The sequence below is a fragment of the Urocitellus parryii genome, chromosome 6 (genome assembly GCF_045843805.1).
Source record: "Urocitellus parryii isolate mUroPar1 chromosome 6, mUroPar1.hap1, whole genome shotgun sequence".
NCBI classification, from domain to species: domain Eukaryota; kingdom Metazoa; phylum Chordata; class Mammalia; order Rodentia; family Sciuridae; genus Urocitellus; species Urocitellus parryii.
The window spans coordinates 186,203,099-186,223,238 of NC_135536.1; the positions used below are offsets into that span (position 1 = coordinate 186,203,099).

At 49.0% G+C, this 20,140-nt stretch overlaps 1 protein-coding gene across 1 annotated transcript in view; it reads left to right on the plus strand.

Annotated features, from left to right (window-relative positions):
- Apcdd1l (APC down-regulated 1 like) overlaps nucleotides 1–20,140 on the plus strand; it is a 51,914-nt gene that overhangs the window by 26,216 nt on the left and 5,558 nt on the right. Inside the window, exons 3-5 of the mRNA XM_026412245.2 lie at nucleotides 6,655–7,122; nucleotides 17,001–17,139; nucleotides 19,550–20,102. Coding sequence (XP_026268030.2) covers nucleotides 6,655–7,122; nucleotides 17,001–17,139; nucleotides 19,550–20,102 — 1,160 coding nt within the window. The remainder of the gene's footprint in view (nucleotides 1–6,654; nucleotides 7,123–17,000; nucleotides 17,140–19,549; nucleotides 20,103–20,140) is intronic.

Consider the following 20,140-nt stretch of genomic DNA (forward strand, 5'->3'; position numbering starts at 1 on the left):
GTTAACAATAAAAAACAAGCAAACAAAAAAACCCTTTCTGCTGGACCTGTGGCTCCCTTCCCGACATTATTCATTTCTTCCCCAGACACCCACGCACACTCTTCTTCCCTCTGTCTTCTCATTGTCAATCAGTCTCACCAGAGGGTTCTAGTTTATTAAGGTGTCAGAGCTTTGTTTTCTGTTTTATTAATATCTTCTTTTTTCTTATTTCTTTTCTCTTCTTACTTTGAATTGATTTATTTTTTTCTTTCTCTGACTCCTTAAGTTAGAGTGACTGTCAGACTTTCTTCTTTTAAGCCCGTCTATAGGTTTACCTCAAGGAATTGTTTTCTCGGCGTTGGACAAGTTTGGAGGCACCTTATTTCAATTTCAGCTTAGTTCTAACATCTGAGTCATTTTGGATTTTGATTTCTTCCTTGATGCCTGAGTGTTTTATTTCAGTTTCCAATTGCTGGCTTTTCATGTATTAAAAATTCTTTATTACTGGCTTTTCATTTCATTGCACTGGGATCAGACACGCAGCTTACATGATACCAATTCTTAGAATTTTTTTGAGATTTATTTTATGACCCTTCACAGGATCAGTTTTTGTAAATGCTGCATATTTTAAAATGTTCAAAGGGAGTGTGCATTCTAAGGCACACTTGTGTATGCACACACGTAGTGAGTCAAACTCTTTGGTTGTGTTTTTAAATCCTCTGCCTTATTACTCATCTTTCATCTCCCTTGATCTTCCATCTACAGGGAGGAGGTGGGCACAGTGGCACAGCCCTTGCCTAGCATGCACGAGGACCTGGGTTCCAAGGGGGGAAAAAACATTCTTTTTTTTTTTTAAAGAATTGCGCTAAATCCCTTCAATGATGGTGTATTTGTCCAAGTCTCTTTTGATCTACAGCAATCTTTGCTTCATGTAATTTTTAAAAATAATGTAACCTTTATTTTAGTTGTTGTTGTCGTTGTTGTTTATGTGGTGCTAAGGATCAAACCCAGGGCCTCCCCAGTGCTAGGCAAGCACTCTACCACTGAGCTACAACCCCAGCCCTGCTTCATATATTTTGATGCTATTTTACAGTTCAGGCTTCCTGGTAGATTGGGCCTTTTATGCAGTGACAACCTACATCCCTAATCTTGTTTGGGGTTGTGTGTCCTGCTTCATCTGGCTTTGTATGGTCATCCAGTTCCCTTTGATTATTTGGTAAGTTCCACCCATCTGTTTTCTGCCTTTCTAGTCCTCATGCTTCAAGTGTGTCCACTGTAAAGATGACAGAGTTGGGGGTTTCAAACCAACTTGATGGTTTCTGTCGGCAAGTAAATGGTTTGATGTATTCCGTTTGTTTTCGTCATCTTTTCTACAGATTGTACTTCATGTGCTCTTTGTCTGCTTCTGGTTTTTTTAATACTTGAGGGATTCATTTTCTGAACTCGTTCTTGTAACTGCCCTTTCTTTCTTTTTCTTCCGGTCTGGAAATTATACAATACTTCCATTGTTTTAGCGTCTATTCCTATAATTAATTAATTTAATTAATCTAAACCCTTTCCCTGATTAACACAAGGAATTTAGAACAACCACCTAATCATCCCTCTCTCAAATTACATGCTTCTCTTTTCCAACTTTTTAGTTCTGTTCTTTCTTTCTTCTTTTTCTTTTTTCTGATGCCACAAAATTCGAGATTGTTTATTTTTTTCCTTAAACATAATATATTCAAATTCTTTATTCATTATTTTGTCTTAAAAATTAGACCTTCCTTCCAGTAAATTTTTCTTCTCAAATCCCTTTATTCAGAAGGGACAATTAATAGAACAGTAAACACCCTCAGTATTGTTCGTCTGAAAGGTGTCTTTGTTTACCCTTGTACTTGAAGGATATTTCAGTAGATATACAAATTGGAGTTGATGATCCTTTTCTCTTTTTCTTGTCTTTGGTGTTCTGTAGACTCCAGTGTTAGTTTCTCTTCATTAAACCCTGTGGTGTGCTCACTAGGATTCCTGATGCCAGAGGTTTGCTGTCTTTTATAATTTCCAAAAATGTTACCAGATGTTTTTTCCTTTACCTCTTCATTCTCTTCTACCTTTTCTTTTCTTTCCTTTCCTTCTGGAAGACATTAGTTAGTCCTTCTCAATATACCTCTTCTGTCTCCTAGCCCCTTTTTTCTTAGTGTTCAGGCCCTTCTCTTCCTTTTCTGAATGTAGTATAATTCCTATACATCTAACTTCCAGTTGACTAATCTCCTTTTCAACTGTGTCTAATCTGCTCCGTAATCCAGTCACTATATTTTTATTTCAACAACTTTTTATATTTCTTAAAGTTCTACTTGATTCTTTTTAAAATCTGATTGGTCATTTTTATAGGCTAAGGTTGCTTGCTTATTTTTTTTTTAATTTCACATTTCATTTTGTTAAACATTTCATACATATTATTATGTGTTTTGTAATAAATAATTCCATTATCTGATGGTCTTGGGATATAAACTTCTTGTTTCTGCTCATTCTTACTCTGCAGTGGGTTGCTTACTTGTATACTTGGTGATCTCTAATTGAGAACTCATATTTGTTTGATCTGACTCTGTGAAAACATTGGAATCTAAAATGATAATGCTTTCCTCAAGAGTGTTCATATTTGCTTATCTCAGGAGCCAAGAAGCACCAGCAACCTAAGACCACCCCATCCCCTTTTCACCCAACCTGATGCCACAGGCAAGGCTGACACTGACTTTGCCCTTAGGAAGGTTTCCACAGGTCCCACTTCCGTGCACTTTTGGGGTCCAGGGAACTCGAGGCTTCCCTGCTTTATGAAAAGGTGTCATTAAGTCAAGTCTGGTTTGCACAAAGGAGAAGTTCCTCTGAGGATTCAGATGGCTGTATTGCAGAGGCAGAGGGCTGATTTATGGCCCTTAAAGACCATGCCTGCAGCTCCGTGGAGAATGATTGCAGGCACAGAGTTGTTGCCTGGCAGGCAGCAAGAGGCCATGATCAGAATGACAGGTGCCCAAGGCAGAGTGGTGGTGTTGAGAATAAACCATGGCAGTGGAGTAACCAGTCATTAATACGTGTCCCTGGTTCATTTGTAGGCACACATACACACACAAAAAAAGTGTGATGAACCACAAATCTTTATTAATTTTGAATTTCTCTTATAATTTTTCATCTGTTAGACTTGCAAAAATGAACATATCCTATTTTATTTCTGATAATATCTAGTGTGACCAAAAAGGTAAATACACAGATACTCTCGCACATCATTGATAAGCTGAAACATTTTTTTTGAGGATGGTTTTGGTCAAATGTACTGACATGCTAAATGCACATTCAGCCTCTCTGTTAGAAACATCTTCATTAAACACACAAAATTTACACAAAGATATAATAGCAAAAAATCAGAGAAGGAGAAGGAGGAGATGGAGGAAAAGGGGAAGGATCACAACCTCAATAGCCATCGACAGAGCAAAGGCTAACTAGATCCTAAATCAAGCTTCCTTGATATAATGGAGTATTGTTTTGTCTTTTCCAAAAAGAAATAAGTCTCAGGTGGAAAAAAAAAATCTCTGATAATTTAAGTGTAAAAAGCAAAATGCAGAACGATGTGTATAGAAAGATTGCATTCATAAAAATATTTTAATAGCCAAATAAAAAACATACACATTTATATGCAGACATCGGCATGAAACCATTTTCTGGGAGGATGCACAAGAAACTGTGAAAATGATTCACTTTGGAGGAAGCAACCAGGGCTTCGGGGTAGGATGCGCCTCGCACTTTTCATTTTACACCTTTTTATACATTTTGAAAATTCCACTGCGAGCCACGTCCTGCTTTTGTCTGAGTAGTGGAGCCTGTTTTTATTGGACTCTCGCTGATTAGGGCACCTGCTTCCCCGGGTTATTACAGCCACTGCTTCTGCCTCTTCATCCTGGCCGGTTCCTTCTCGAATACCATGAATATGCATCAGACCCTCTGGTCTTAAAAAAAAATCAACCTTCCGCAAAGATCTCTAAAATCTATTATGAAGTTAAAACAATAGATTTCAAATAATGCATACAGGTTAATCCCATTTTTCTAAAAAAAAATACAGAATAAATACACATTATATGTGTATGAAAAGAAGAAGAGCCTAGAGAGATTTATTCATTCATTCAACAAAAACATATTGCCTGCCTCTCGAGGATGGGGCGTTGTTGCAGAGACAGAGTCTAGAGGAGACCCGAGTCCCTATTCTGTGCCCCTTGGAGTCCTGGGGCCCAGAATCTAGAAGGGATGAACACCAGCAGGTGGTACAATCCACTCTGAAGGCGGTGACCTTGAAATCAAATCATCTTAGTGCTTTTCTGTATTTTCTGATTTAATTTTTTCACCCTGCGTATGGTCTTAAAGAATCTATACAAAAACAGTAATTGAACCGTTAAACACAATCTCTCTCTCACACCATCCCTCTACTTTGACCTCTCTTCTCTGTCCACGGACACATTTCTACCCTCACCTATGCAAAATCTGGGATGCAGTGGTAGTAAAATATACTTGATTGTGTATCTGGCTGTCAGACTGAGCCAGGCATCCTGCATTTTACCTGCAGTCCTACTTACAGTCTTACTTACAGTCCTACTTGCAGTCCCACTTCCTTGCTCTCCAGTTCCTGCCCCTCTGAGAGCCCTCCTCAGTCCCCTGGCCTTCCCTGCAGAGCTGTTGTCCTGGGGATGCTGTCACCATCTGTGTGTGTGCGTGATGGGCAAGGGTCTGGCCCCAGCCAGCACCTTCCCTGGGTGCTCAAAGAGCAAGCCCCTAGAACAGCACTCCCCAGACCTCCACCGCAGGGATGGCCCCCCATCTTCCCCACCCCAGGCCTGGGGCTCGTACCCACACCACGAGCTCCCCCCACAGGCGCTTTCCTATACACCCCGCGGCCTCAACCTGGCCTCCTCAGGACTTGAAGTGTCCCCACAGGACCTCCTTCCCCCCCCTGGCCACCCGCATCCAGGTACCACGTCATCCTCTACACAACAGGGGCCTGAGAGCCTTGGCCCCCGACCGCCTACGGCTGTGGGCCACCGCCAATTTGGTCACCTCTGATAGCTGCTGTCCTATAATTGAGTCAGCATTTCTCTTGAAATCAACTAACTCATTTTCACTTATTTTTAAAAAATAATCTATCCCTCTATGTCTTAGTGTCATCCTAACACCATCCCAGACTTGATGTGTCAGTTATTGAATTGAGTCAAAATAGACATGAAACTAATCAAACATAAGACGTCCATCAGGGCCCCCTGGAATAGCAGGCTCCCCCCAGGAGGCACAATGCTCTTTGCAGTGCACCGGTTTTGAGAACACAGTGATCTCACCCGTCACACACAGTACTGACCCCTGGAGTGGTGGCCGTGCCTTCCGGCAGCTTGGATGGCCCCCTGCCTCTGCCTCTCTCCCCACAGCCTCCCCCAGGCAGCCCGGCCCAGGTCTAATTACATCCTCTCCATCTCTGCGCTTCACACCTCTCGGCCACCTTCGCAGCTCTGCCCCAGTGCCCATTACGCACAGCTACATCTGTCAGGCGGCTCATGTTCTTGCAAGACCCTCAAGGAACATGTAGACAGTGAGAGCCCTCCAAGGCCCCTCCTTCTCCAGTTCCCTCAGGCAAACTGGGCCAGCACCAGGCAGAACACATGACTGTTCCAGGTCTAGCTTGGAAGGTCAGACCCAGAGCACTGGAAGAAGAATCTTTACAGTCCTGTCCTCGGACACATAGTAGGTGCTCAATAAACGTCACACAAAGATCAGGGGCTGTGAGTCCTGGAGGAAAGAGGCTGGGGTTTATGGCTACCCAAGGTGGCTTCGAGTTTGGGCTCTTCTACACAGAGTTGCATGGGAGAAGCAAGTAACTGGCGGGCTCTCTCCTGAGCCTCTGTTTTCTGGGGCCGTAACAATGCCCACCCTAAATGTTTGTCATGAAGATAATCAACCCTAAATGTTTATTATGAAGAACACCTAACCATAGGCTGTGCAAACGCTAGAACTTTCCAGAAATGCATGCCTTTTTACCATAGTGGTAACCATGATGCCCTTGGTGACTAATCCACTGTGGTCACCCAGTTGGCGCCAAGCTTCCCTTTTGTGAGTGGTGACCCTCTTCTCCAGGAAGACAGCAGAGCTGGCTCAGGGTCACAAGGGAAGGCAAGAGAGACAAGCCTGTTTATTTGACATTCAGGAAGCCAACTCATTCTCCTGTGCCTCCTCTGCAACACTTAAGCCAATATTTGCGTCTTTGGGATCCTATTTGTATGGTAATTCACAAAAATAGGGTTCGGACTTCACAGCCCACCTTCCTCCCGAAATTCGGAAAGCACATTAATTTCCTAGATGGTAAAATAATGCCGTAATTAAGTATCACCGTTTCTCTTCAAATCTGGGACCTTCTCACAAAATGGGTTTTTCGAAACACGGTGTAGGATTTCCCAGAAAACGGCCCTCGGGGGAAATGCCTTATTTCCCAGGTATGAAGGAGACCACGGACTTCATCTCCACACGATGGAGGAAAAATTGATTTGTTAAATGACAATCTTCCTCGTGCCTCTCTCTCTCCCGGCTCCCGTCGGCGCCCGAGGCCGCGGAGAGGTCCTTTGTCCTCCGCTGACCACGCCTCCCAGGTCCCCTCCGTCGTGCTCCCTGCAGGAGACAACTGGGCGCTGCCCTTCGGCCTCAAAACCCTGCTCTACGCGAGTGGACACGAAGATCCCGCACGTGGACGAGAGCTGGGCCCAGCGCGGGCCTTCGAGGGCTCGCTCTTCCCGAAGACCGTGCGGAGGGGAGGCCGGGAGGCCGGTGGCCGGGGCCGGGGGGCCGAGGCCGGTGGAGGCGCCGGGATTCGCCCGGCTCCCAGGCGCCCCAACCGAAGCTCAAGAGGGCCCCCGTGTGGAGAGTCCCGGGAACAGCCCGGCAAGTGTGTGCTTCCCCCAGCGCTGGGGTGCCGCCCTGCACCTCCAGGATCCCCGACCCACGCACCCACGGGGACCTCCAGCTTGCGGCCATCGCTCCGCCAAACCCGACTGTTTCTGGTGGACGAGACGGTGGTGGGCCCGTCCTGCGAAGACCTCGTGGACGACCATTTCGCAAGGCTCCGTGAAGAGTTAAGCTCTTGTGGTGCCTCTAAGAGGCCTCCTTTCCAGGGTTTCCAGGGTTCCGTGGGGACCGTCCGTCACGATTCACACAGACGTCTTCTTTCTTATTGAGTACGTCCAAACCTTCTGATTATCTTGCCAAATTCCTGTTCTGGAGAACAATGGAAGCTTCAGCCTTCTGCCAAAAGAGCTAATAAGGATTCCATCCAAGGAGAGACTTCTCGACCAGGTTCGGTTTAGCAAACCTTGACCTGTGACTACACCCCTCAGGGCCGTCCCCATTGTCCAACCAGACCTAAAGGTGTCGGGTACCACCACAAGAGCTTGCTTGAGCCCCCGGGGGCCTGGGCCTCCTCACAGCCCAGGGCGGAAGTGTGGTGTCCTTGGAGAGCCCTGGCCAAATTTGGTACAGATTATAAATGTCTCCAGACCGTGTGCAGATCTGGGAACACAGGTGCTGAAGCTGGGCTAACGAGGCCTTGTCTCCAAGACACCAGAACATCTGGGTGAAGGGGGAAATGCGCCCATCAATCACTCTGATGTCTTGGCTGTTGGGAAACAGCTGGGCTTTGGCTGGAATTTTCCAGTTTTTCATCTGGGTGGAAGCCCCAGCCAGAGCGAGAGTAATTAGCATTACCATGGGGCTGAGGAAGGATTCTGATGTGAATGGTTTTTGTACTGGAACCTTCCTAAACAAACAAACAGAAAAACCTGGCTGATGAGCTGGCGTGCTAAGCCAAATCTGGTCTCCCCAAGCCCCCCATTCCTTTCCCACTCAGGCAGCCATATGCTTCCTTCCCTAAGCAGAGATGCTAAACACAGGCCACAGGGAGGTGTCCTCAGCGGCCAGCTGCTCCCCTTTACAAGACACTTTCAGCGGATATTAGGCACAGGAGTGCACAAAGGCCCACCTTTGCCACCAAAGCCTGGGTCCAGCTCACCCTGGGATGGGTCTTAAGAATTGGAGGACAGTGAGGAACATACCACGTCCCCTCGACCACCTGTCCATGCACAACTTCTCAATCTGAAGCCCACCCTCCTGCTTCTTTTCAGCTGCCTGGTCCTTCCCAAGTTCCTCAGGGCAACGGCCAACCCTCTGAGGTCACCCTGCAGAGGAAGGCACATTCCAAAGACCTGGGAGGCTGCCGGGAGCGGGAGCGGGGAGTGGAACATGCTTTTTCTAGAACACACCATTTCTGAGTTTCCCACGGTTGCAGAGTCCACCATGGGACCTGTGAGGTGTCTGCAGGCCAGCCACCCACAATAGGGGGCCTGGCTCCTTAGAATTCCAAGGTTGTCGTCATAATCGCAGTGATTTGCTAGGACTGTCTTAGCGTGCCAATCTGTAACTTCTCAGGGGACTTTCAGTGGAAACTTTGTGCTTTCATGCAGTGACTTGATTGCAAAGCACATCTTTTGCTGTAGCAACCCAGTGACGGCTGCCATTTCAACAGACGCTTTCTGAAGCCTGCTGGCCAAGCGGCCAGCACATCTCAGTGTGTGGAAGGCAGGCCCCTCTAATCAAGAGAGCTCATTGTTTGGGTGGATCTATTGCTGACATTTTTATTTAAAATGTGGACAAGCTTCCAAATCCAAACATTTTAGGTGAATTACCTCAAGCTGAGGGATTTGAAATAAACCAGAATGTTCCAGATTTTTTTTTTTAAGCAAACACGTTTTTTAAAGCAAATGTTGATCAGAATCCTAGTGTATTCATCTGAGCAAAGAGTAGGGCTTCTTAGGCCAAAGCTAAGCCTGGGAAATTAGGCCTCACTCACAGGGTCTCCCCTCTGTCCCAAAGACAACCTCAGGGGTCATCAGAAACCAACCTGAAAACTTCCAATGCTGCACCCCACGGCCCACACACTCCCTTTTCCAAGCTGTAGCTCTGACCCTCATGTAGGCCACCTGAGCAGCTGAAAATGTGTTCAGTCTAGATTGAGCAGAGCTGTGAGTGTAAATTTTACAATGACTTTTGAAGACTTGGTGTGAAAGAACAGCAAATAAAACATCTCATTCATAGTTTCTGTATGTGTTGCATGTTATAATAGAATATTTAGGGCTGAGTAAAATATCTGTTCAACGTGACAAGCATGTTCAGTATTAGGTATTAGGTATTAGGCACAGGAGTTCACAAAGGCCCACCTTGGCCACCGAAGCCTGGGTCCAGAAAACATCATGCAGTAAAACCACACCCATGGCTTACATTTATGGCTTGAGTTCAGCTTCTCTCGGGCCATGCTGCAGGGCTGGGGAAACCTTACCTGGAAGGGCTAGGATCATGTCCGGCTGTTTTAGCTGGCAGGTTCCCAGGATAAGTAGTTGCCTTCCACAAAGCACCCACTTTAGATTCTTAGGCTGCCCCCAGTCCATCTAAGCTCTTGACAGGGCTTGCTCTTGAATCTCCCTTCTTGTCCCTCTCTACTTGCTCAGATCAGTCCAGACCACCAGCCTTCTGGGTATTCTTTGACTGGTGACCTTTTGACATGCAGCCAGATTCTTATCAATCCCAGCAACTGCACCCTCCTGCCTGGCCCTAAAGCCATGTCATGAAGGAGCCTCACCTGCACTCCTGCACTGCGTGTCCTTCCTCCATTTATCTCAAAATGGGCACTGTGACTAGCACTCCCATATGAAGGCGTGGCTCTAAGAACTTTCTGTGACTTAACAAATACTTATCAAGTGTCAGTCAGGCACTGGGCTTGGTGAGGCATAATCAGTGAGCAAGAAAGGCCCATCTTAAACAGAGCAGACACACTGGTGCGGAAACATGGAGGGAAGAAGGGAGGAAAGAGAGAAAGGAGGTAGGAGGGAGGGAAAGAAGAAAGGAGAGAAGGCAGGAATGAGACAAGAAAGAAGAGAGAGAGAACACTGAATGGCTGGAGTGGCACCCCACCATTAGTGAGCACCCTGCACCCAGATTGTGGTCTCTAAACACCACTTTCCAATAAATGAGCCAGAGCTTCCTGGAGAAATGGCTGATTCCAGGACCAGGGCTGAAAAAACACAAAATGAGCCTGGGAAATCACCTTGCACCTGGAAATAAGGAACTGTTCAAAACAAGAATATGTAGAAAGGATACAGGAGATGAGTGGGAAGTGCTCTCAGTGGCCAACTCAGGGACAATTTGAGCAACAAAATGTCCATAGTAAGGGATTATCACCTATAAGCAAAATAGATATCTAACAGTTTGTACTACTAGAAGTAACACTGGAATGATGGATGGGTGGTGGGGAAAAGATAGCAAATTGTGGTAGGCAAGAATCATCAATGGTCATCAATAGATGATCAAATGTTAGAGGCATAAATAATGCAAAAGGACATGTTCTCATCATCTCTAGTTAGAACCTCAGAAGATAATTATTAATTGCAACAGGAAAGATGATGATTTAACAGTGAATGAACTTGGTAGGCACTTCCATGAGATAGTGATCACAGTGAACAACACCAGAAAAAGGTGGATCGACAAGAGGGACCTCCTGAAATAACCTAGAAGGGTAAACATCACTTAGACTTCTTGATTACCAAAAATGCATTTGATGTATTTAACCATGAGGACACATCAGACTGTCCCAGACTAAGGAACATATTATGAAATAACTGGCCAGTACTCTTTAATTAAAAAGTTTCAAATTCATGAAAGACAAAGACATGTCACTGATTGAAGGAGACATGACAACTAAATGCCCTGTTGGACCCTGGATGGCCTCCTGGGCCAGCAAGGGGGTTGAGCCTTGAATCAGTTGTGGATTTGCTCATAACATTGCACCTGTGCTAACTTCCTGGGTTTTGACCTTTGTTTGATGTCTGTGTCAGATGTCGACCTTCAGAGCTGCTGGGCAAAGGGTATAACACTCTCTACTCCTTTTGCAACATTTTTGTAAGTCTGAAATTATTTCAAAACGAAAAGTCAAAAAAATAAATGTAAACAAAAAAAACTGAAAGCAGATCAATAATTGCCAGATGTGGTGCACACTGCACAGGAGAGGGGGGTGGAGCAGAGCAGGAGAGAAATGCAGAGGGCCATTTGCCAGGAAATGCTTGGGAGGCAGAAGGAGCACCCAGTGCTTGGCAGAGGGAGTCCCCAGGTCAGCTCTGGGAAGCCATAGGGAAGGCTCTCAGCAGTGCCCCATGGATGACAAGAAAGACAGGAGGTAACTGATTCCCAAGGGCCTACTAGGCTCTTGGGAAAGCTTGAATGGGACTCCAAGTGCGCTGGGAACCACAGAAGTTTGGGGTTGTTGCATGAATCTCCTTCAAGACCCTCAGATGGTGTGAGACAGTATCCCACAATGGGCCTATTTAATGTCCGCTTCCCTAACGGAATAAGAGTTCTGGCCATTGTGGGCAGCCTTATAAATCCAGAGCCTGTCAGGTACCAGGAAAACCAGAGGTAGGTGTGCAGTGTGTGAGCAGAGGGGTGAGGGAAAGCAGGCGAGGTGACGGGAGGGTCCCTGTCTTTAGATGGCCCTCCCTAGCTGTGGGGGGTTGAGCTTGAACCAAAAAAAAGACGTGTTTAAGACCTGACCCCCCACCTCCCGAGAGTGTGGCCTTATGTGGACACCGGGTCTTTGCAGAGGCGGTCAAGGTAGATCGAGGTCGTGCGGAACCCTTGGGTCTGATCAGTGAGTGGTGATCTCCTTTTCATGAGAAAGGAGAGGGAGACTGGATATGGAGGTGTGGACAGGCGGAGACCAGACGGAGGTGCCACCCAGAGCTGGGAGAGGCGGGAAGCACCCTCCCCAGGCAGCCGTGGAGGGAGGGCGGCCCTGCCCGCGCGGGTTTCAGAACTTAGACTTCCACACACCAGGCCAGAGAAGAGAAATTCCTATTGTTTACCCCAGTTTGGGGTCATTTGTCACAGTAGCTCCAGGAACTCACATGCTGTCCTGTGCTCTCCTGGGAAGTAAGGGCTACTCCCTCGGCTCCCTCTTCCTCTGCGCTGCCCTCAGGCTGCTTCCCACATCCCCCACTCACACATTGATTTATGAAATGTTTTTTTTTTACTTTAATTTTTTTTTATTGGTTGTTCAAAAGATTACAAAGCTCTTGGCATATCATATTTCATACATTCGATTCAAGTGGATTATGAACTCCCATTTTTACCCCAAATACAGATTGCAGAATCACTTCGATTACACATCCACATTTTTACATAATGCCATATTAGTGACTGTTGTATTCTGCTACCTTTCCTATCCTCTACTATCCCCCTCTCCTCCCCTCCCATCTTCTCTCTCTACCCTATCTGTTGTAATTTAATTCTTTCCCTTGTTTTTTTTTCCCATTCCTCTCACAACCTCTTATATGTAATTTTGTATAACAATGAGGGTCTCCTTCCATTTCCATGCAATTTCCCCTTTCTCTCCTTTTCCCTCCACCTCATGTCTCTGTTTAAAGTTGATCTTTTCCTCCTGCTCTTCCTCCCTGCTCTGTTCTTAGTTGCTCTCATTATATCAAAGAAGACATTTGGCATTTGTTTTTTAGGGATTGGCTAGCTTCACTTAGCATAATCTGCTCTAATGCCATCCATTTCCCTGCAAATTCCATGATTTTGTCATTTTTTAGTGCTGCATAATACTCCATTGTGTATAGATGGAGTAGATGCCACATTTTTTTTTTTTATCCATTCATCTATTGAAGGGCATCTGGGTTGGTTCCACAGTCTAGCTATTGTGAATTGTGCTGCTATGAACATCGATGTGGCAGTATCCCTGTAGTACGCTCTTTTAAGGTCTTCAGGGAATAGTCCGAGAAGGGAAATAGCTGGGTCCAATGGTGGTTCCATTCCCAGCTTTCCCAGGAATCTCCAAACTGCTTTCCAAATTGGCCGCACCAATTTGCAGTCCCACCAGCAATGTACAAGAGTACCCTTTTCCCCACATCCTCTCCAGCACTTGTTGTTGTTTGCCTTCATAATGGCTGCCAATCTTACTGGAGTGAGATGATATCTTAGGGTGGTTTTGATTTGCATATGAAATGTTTTTTTTTAATATTACTTAACATTTGAAAGTCCCCTTCAGATGGACCCCCTTTCCAAGCTCAGTAACATGGGCTCTGCACAGCAGCTTTTCTAACAGCCTGGGAGTGGGTGCGTAGCCACGGGGGTGTGAAGGAATCAAGGTGGCACCTAAACCCCTTCACCCACCCCCTCCCACGAGCTGCACTTCTCCAGCCTCAGCCCCAACCTGTTAGGACAGGGGGCAATGGTTCTTTTATGCCATTTTGTCCCCAAAAGGAAGGCAACCGAAGAGCTGACCTTTCTGTGTCTGCTCAGGGAGGGACCCCACTCCACCCTTCGCCCTTCACCCTGCCTGAGCCACGCCTCCTGCTCTCAGGTCTTGGGAGGAAACCCAACAGAGGACCTGGACAGGGCGTGGCTTTCCAAGCCTTCTGGGTGCCTCTATAGCAGGGGGATGACTACATTGACCTGCCGGCATCCCTGTGAACGGCAAGTAAGAGGAGGGCCTGTACAAACAGGCCAGTCCGTGGCAACCATGCTGTTGCCATGGTCCATGGGGAGAGGGACATGGGAGTGCTTGCTGTGTGGGCCTGCTTTCAGGGGATAGGAAGATTCTGGGTTAGACTGAGACGGTGGTGGCAGAGTGTGGGGAATGTACTAAATGCTACTGAAGTATACTCCTGCAGATGGTCAAAGTGGTGAATTTTATGTTAGATGTGATTTGCTGCATTCTTTAATTGTCCAAGAAGCAGCTGCCCGAGGAGTGACCACAGCCGAGTCCTCTCACCCTTTTGAACCTCTGTTTCCTCGTCTGTACCAGGGGGCATCAACAGACCCACGTGGTGGGTGGCTGTGCAAATCCGTTGTTCCATACAGCATCGCATTCGTATGTCGACACGCCACCTGCCTTGGGACTGCTGGAGGGGTCATGGCCATGACGCAGAAACAGCCTCTGACCAAGGCAACTCCCATGGTACATGCTTGGTAGACGCGGTCACCATGGTGATGATGCCCTGGTGATAAGCTTAGCCAAGCACCCATACCCAGTAGGAGCTCAGCAAGTGTCCGCTCCCCTGAATCCCTAGGCAGATTCCATATGCTCCTGTGTCCAAGTGGCCTGTCCCTGGTGCTATGACTCACGACCACACAGTGGACCATGGCAGATCATATTTTCAGCTCTGGGAGTCTGGTCTGAGCAATTGGGCACTCTAGATTTAATTCTGCAGGTAATTTGAACGATGCTATCTAATTTCAAATGTCCCTGCTCTTATGAGTGCAAGAGCAGCATAATTTTTAATTAGTGAGTAAACAGTAAATAATGAATGGCAGTAAGTGGACACCACTGTTAATTAAAAATCCATGGTTGATAAAAATCAATTTGGTCCTTGTATTTAACTCCGTCTATCAGGTCCTTGCAAGAAGTTGCGCAGCCCAGCCCCAGCTCATCTGCCTCCAGTTGTTTATCTAGTTAGGACTTTTCTGTGGGAGAGAAAAAGAGAGGCGGGAGAGAAAGAAAAGAAAATCAAAGTCCACCCCAAAAGCTGCAACTGAGCTAATGTCACGGAGTCATTGCTAATTGGTTAAGCTTATCTCTGCAACCTTGAAGTCCAGGCTTCGCCCGCGGCCAAGAGGCGGCTTTGTGCTCGGGGCCGGGTGTTTTCACAAAGAAGGTCCACGGTCATGTCCTGTGCTGTGCGTGCGTGTTCTGAAGACAGCGAGGCTTGACCCGTATCTCACAATCTGCTAACATAATTAAATCCTAATTTCTCCCAGAAAAACAAGAGGAACCAAAACGCGCCTAGCGGGAACACAGTATCTGAGGATTCGTGACAAAAAAACGGCGTTGGTACCTTCAGGAGGGGTGCGGGGACGGGGGAGGCTTGTTTTCTTTGGAACAGAAAGCATTTTTCTCAAAACACCGATTTTCATGAAACAATGAAAATATAATTTGCAGGGCCACCCGCTCTTTCGCTCCGAGATGCAAGCTCGGTTTTCCTACCAGGCGAGTCGGGCTGACCCCTCCTGATCCTTTTCTTCGCCTTGCTTCCATCTGTTCTTCAAATCAACACTTGCAGACAGGTTTCATTGACACCGGTGATGTTCAAATTAACCTGCAGAATTGAATCCGGGGGACCCGGCGTCTTCCAATGAAGACGCACCCAAACCTGCCAGGTGCCGACCCTGAGGCAGCCTGTCCCAGTGCAGGCTGGGGGGGGGGTGGGGGTGACACTAGGACAGGGCCAATGTGGATGCCTCACTGGCCCCCACATCCTGGCTCGGGCTCCCCTCAGCATGTCAGCCTTGTGCCAGGGCCACGCAAAGCAACCAGCTTCTCTCTTCCAAGGCCTTTGCTCCGCTGCCTTGAGCAGCTTCAGGTACCTTCACGACAACATGTCCGTGGGAGGACACCTTGGCCTGGATTGGCTCTTTTCTTCCATTTCTCCAGTTTGGCTGATTGAAACCGAGGGGCCAGTGGACCAGAAGAACATTGTGTGTGGGTCCTGGCTTTGTCACACGTGAGTGTCACAATCCCCCTCCTGCTGGGCCCATCTGGATGAGCCCGTTGGCCTGCTCGAGGAGAAGGACCACACTCTGGCTCTTGTGGGGACCGTGAAGCCTCAGACCGGATGATGTGCGCGCACGTGCATGAAGTCCAGCCTTGTTGTCATCGTCCTTGTCATCAGCAGCCTGACTTGGGCTTTCTCAGCTGGGCATGGGGACCCCACGGACCCTGACTGGGACTCCCAACCTCCCGGGGGGAAGAGGAATTTGCTCCACTTCATTTTTCTGAGAGGTCACCGGGGCCCGGCAAGCTTGGGGCCCCCGTTTCCAATCACACAGCTCCAAGAGGGCAGTGTGGGGCCTCGTGGCCCCCCAAAACCCCAGATGGGAAAGTACAAACACTCACAGGGAAGAGGGCAGAACGTGCTGACCAGGCACCTCTCAGCTCATGACCCTTCCCAGGGCCCTGCCTGGCAAAGTCTCACCCCCTGGGCTGAAGCCCTGGAGACTCAGCTGCTCCTGACCCACTTTAGCCACTGCTCAGAGGAGGACAAGACAGGACAGCAGCTGCAGCAGCCGGTTGGCCAGGGTCGGGCCCCATGAGCACAGCCCGATGCTGCAATGCTCGGATGTGGCTCCTGCCAAGCTTCCCACAGCATCCCGCCATCTGGGTTGCCTCAGCCTCTGAGTGAGGATGACAGTTTCTGAGGGACTTGTTGCTCTTTAGCAGCTGAAGGTCCTGGGTGCACCTCATAACAACTCCTGGAAATCATAGTGGCCATCCCACGCCCTGGCTCAATGATTGCAGGGTCAGGGCCGAGCACACGGGGGATTCCCCAAGAGGACCTGGAGCCCAGTGCAATGACTCTGCTGCTCACAACCACCCTCTGACCACCTCCTTCCGAGACATTTTAATTCCTGCCTAGGATTAGGGATGAGGCTGCAAGGTGGCCTTCTACAGGGGCACTGGGCCTGGCTCCTCAGATCTGAGTCCTCCTTGTCCGGTACTGCCCGGGGGGGGGGGGGGCTGCAGAAGGGTAGGGCTTCTAGGAGTCTGGATCCCAGAGCCAAATTTTCAGAGGCTTCCCAGCTTAAGAATCTGGGCCAGCCTCCCTCCAGGAGGCCTGCATTCCAGGGTGGTCACAACTGGGAATCCAAGGGATGAGTCAGAAAGCTGATTCTAGGAATTCCAACATGCAGAGTACCTCCAGAACTGGGGGCAGTCTAAGGGGTGCTGGACCACCTGGTGGACAAGGTGGAGGTACAGGCAGGGAAAGGGGAAGGGTCACCCTGGGGAATGAGGTGGAGGTGCAGGCAGGCTATGGGGCTTCCTCTGGCCTCCCAAGCTACAGCCCTGGGTGGAGGTGGGGAGGAGGGAAGGCAGGTGGTGTATCTGGGGTGTACACATCTCTGATCCAGATCTGTCTGGTTTGCAGCTGGCACCAGAGAAGTGACCGGGGAAGTGAGAAGTGGCCACCTCCGCTGGGAGCCCCCTTGCCAGCCACCCACGCCTGAAGGCGTGCCCATTACTGCAGTTCTGCCCCCCCGCCTTGATGGCCCCTGGATCTCCACTGGGTAAGACCCGCAAGTCCTCACAGACCCCTAGGCTGAGGGACTTCTTCTCCGAGCCTCAGTGTCCATATGTGTGCACACAGTGTACCCAGTTCCCAAGAGGTCTGGTAGGGGCTAAGCACATGGCTTACCTCCCCTCTGCAGACGGCACCTGGGGGCAGGGACTGTTGGAACATCACACCCCTGCCAATGACAGCAGACCAGGAGATGCGTTCATTCAACACATGGAGCCCCGTTATCTAGATACTTAGAGAGTTCCTGTTGTGAGCTGGGCACCAGGGCTCAGCAGTGGGGCATGTGCTGAGTACCCAAACAGAAACAATTGATAGCAACTTGAGATGGTGCCGAGATCTGCAGCGAAAGAAATAAAACCAAGGCTGTAAAGCAAATGACCTAGAAGCCTTCTCTAGGGGGTGATATTCTGCTAAGAGCTGAAAGAAAAGGAGTCTGCCCTCCAGAGAGCCAGAGAGAGGCCCAGCAGAGGGCACAGCTGGGGCAAAGGCCCTGAGGCTGGAAGTGGCAGGCCAGAGAGCCTGGTGTTCCCATGCTGGTCTCCTCACTGACAGGCTCCACTGACGTTTCAGAGGCTGGTGGCCACTCTGAAGCCCTGGACTCTGTGCTGGGCCCTCATCTGGGGCCCACAAACCTGCTGCAGCCAGCTGAGCTCCCCCATCCCAGGGCTGGGGTAGAAAGTAGGACAGCTGTGGCCTCCTCCTCCTGCATCCCTCCTGATGTGCCCCCTGGTCAGTCCCATTCTGGGGTCAAGGACTGGACTCTCTGTGTCCTCCATATGCCTCCTGAGCTCATGGAGAAACCCCACTGCCAAACATCTGGTAGTGCTTTGCGGGGAGGGAGCCTCGGGAGTTCCACAAAGCCACTCAGACTCTTCCCAGGCTTTTCCGGGGCTGGCTCCTCCGCCCTCCCCAGTCCAGGTGGGGTCCAGGCAACACCGTCAAGGCCACTCTAAAGCCGAACCAGGGCATGGGGAGGGGACACAGGTGTTAGGCTTCTCCTTCCTCCAGGTAACAGCACTCTGGAGAACCCAAGGGATGGGTCAGAAAACAGATTCTAGAATTCTAGAACTTTCTTCCTAGAAAGTTCCCTGATATGTTCTCAAGGCAAGCCCTGATGCTTTCTGGGAGGAATGTGGAAAAGATTCTGGAGTCTGGGACCACCAAGACATCCAGTGTGACCTGCTGCATCCCTTGGCCTTTGGGGTGTGGGCTCCCCTCCCCATCTTTAACCACCACCTGTTCTGGTACTCATTTGCTATTTTTCTTTAAACCAACTCCCTTTATTTACTTAAACATAATCACTCATTTTTACAGCTTTATTGAGGTATAATTGGCATACAGTAAACTGCACACATTTACAGTGTAATATAATTATTTTTAAAGGAAGCACAATATCACCCCTATACGAAGAGCAGAGCCACCTGCCATAAATAAGAAGTAACTGTAAAAAGAAACTCAATGAAACAAAACAGCATAATTAGATTTGCTCTAGATTCATGGCCTACCTAAGGCTCCAAGTCTGTTCTTCACTGGGAAAAAAAAAAAAAAAAAGGTTGGTGTTAAAGTCACGCCAGCTCCTTTATCCTTGATACTAGCAGAAAGATTGAAAGAAAAGAAAGGGAAACCGTTTTCTTGCTGGTTGACAACATATTTCTTCTGCTCCAACAGCCCCATTATAAAATACCAAGAAAACAGGGGCATGGGTTGGAGTCCAATTGAGCAGTGTACATCCACCCATTGCCCAGTGGGGAAGTCCCAGAGGCCTACCCTGCCCAGCCGGGGGCATGGCGGTGGGTCTGGGAGCCAGGTGGCTTTCCTTTCCTACCCTTCCACTCTGAACTTGTTTGCATCTCCAGTAGAATTGAGCCTGGGGGCCGAGGCCTACCCACCAACTGCTTCTGTAAAGAAAGTTCTGTTGGTACACAACCAGGCCAATGCACTTCCATGTCTATATCTGCTTTAGCTCTACAACTGCAGTCATAAGTGGCTGCCACAGAACCATCTGGCCCACCAAATCGAAGCTATGTATCGTCTGATCACTTGTTCCTGCACCCCTCATTCGCTGGCCAGGACATAGGGTGGGGGTGCCGGAGCTCACTGGGAAGAGACAGGACACAGCCTCCCAGAACTCACAGAGCAGCAGGTCCCGAGATGGTTGCAAAAGCCCCCTGTTGTTAGGCCCGAGGTTAGGATGAAAGAGGAACTAGAAAGATCCGACAGTGGGTGGAAGGTCCTAACTCACCCCAGCAGTGAGGCTGACCCAAACAAGCCAAGGAAACTGAAGTGTGGGGGCCAGGCCAGAAGTGGAGGTTGGGGAGGCCAAGCCCAGCCCAGAGGACAGAGAGCCCCAGGACGCGTTCTCACCTCTCCACCCAGCACCCATCTCCTCCCCACGGCAGCTGTGAGGTGCGACCAGGCCCAGAGTTCCTCACCCGCTCCTACACCTTCTATCCCAACCGCCTCTTCCGGGCCTACCAGTTCTACTATGGAGATGCCTCCTGCCAGCAGCCAACCCACTCTCTGCTCATCAAGGGCAAAGTCCGCCTGCGCAGGGCCTCCTGGGTCACTCGGGGTGCCACCGAGGCCGACTACCACCTGCACAAGGTGGGCATCGCCTTCCACAGCCACCGTGCCCTGCTCGATGTCATCAGACACCTCAATCAAACCCAAGCCATCCAGGATTGCATGGGAAGGCTGCCCCCAGCCCAGGCCTGGCTGCCAGGAGCACTGTATGAGCTGATGAGCACCCAGACCCAGGGGGACTGCATGGTAGCACTGGGCTTCAGCATGCATGAGCTCAGCCTGGTCCGTGTGCAACGCAGCCTGCAACCACAGCCCCGGGCTGCACCCCAGCTTGTGGAGGAACTGTACCTGGGGGACGTCCACACCACCTGGGCGGAGAGGCATTACTACAGACCCACCGGCTACCAGCGCCCACTGCAGAGTGCCCTGGTGAGTCTGGGGCCCTGGGTGGGGAGTTTTGGGCCCAC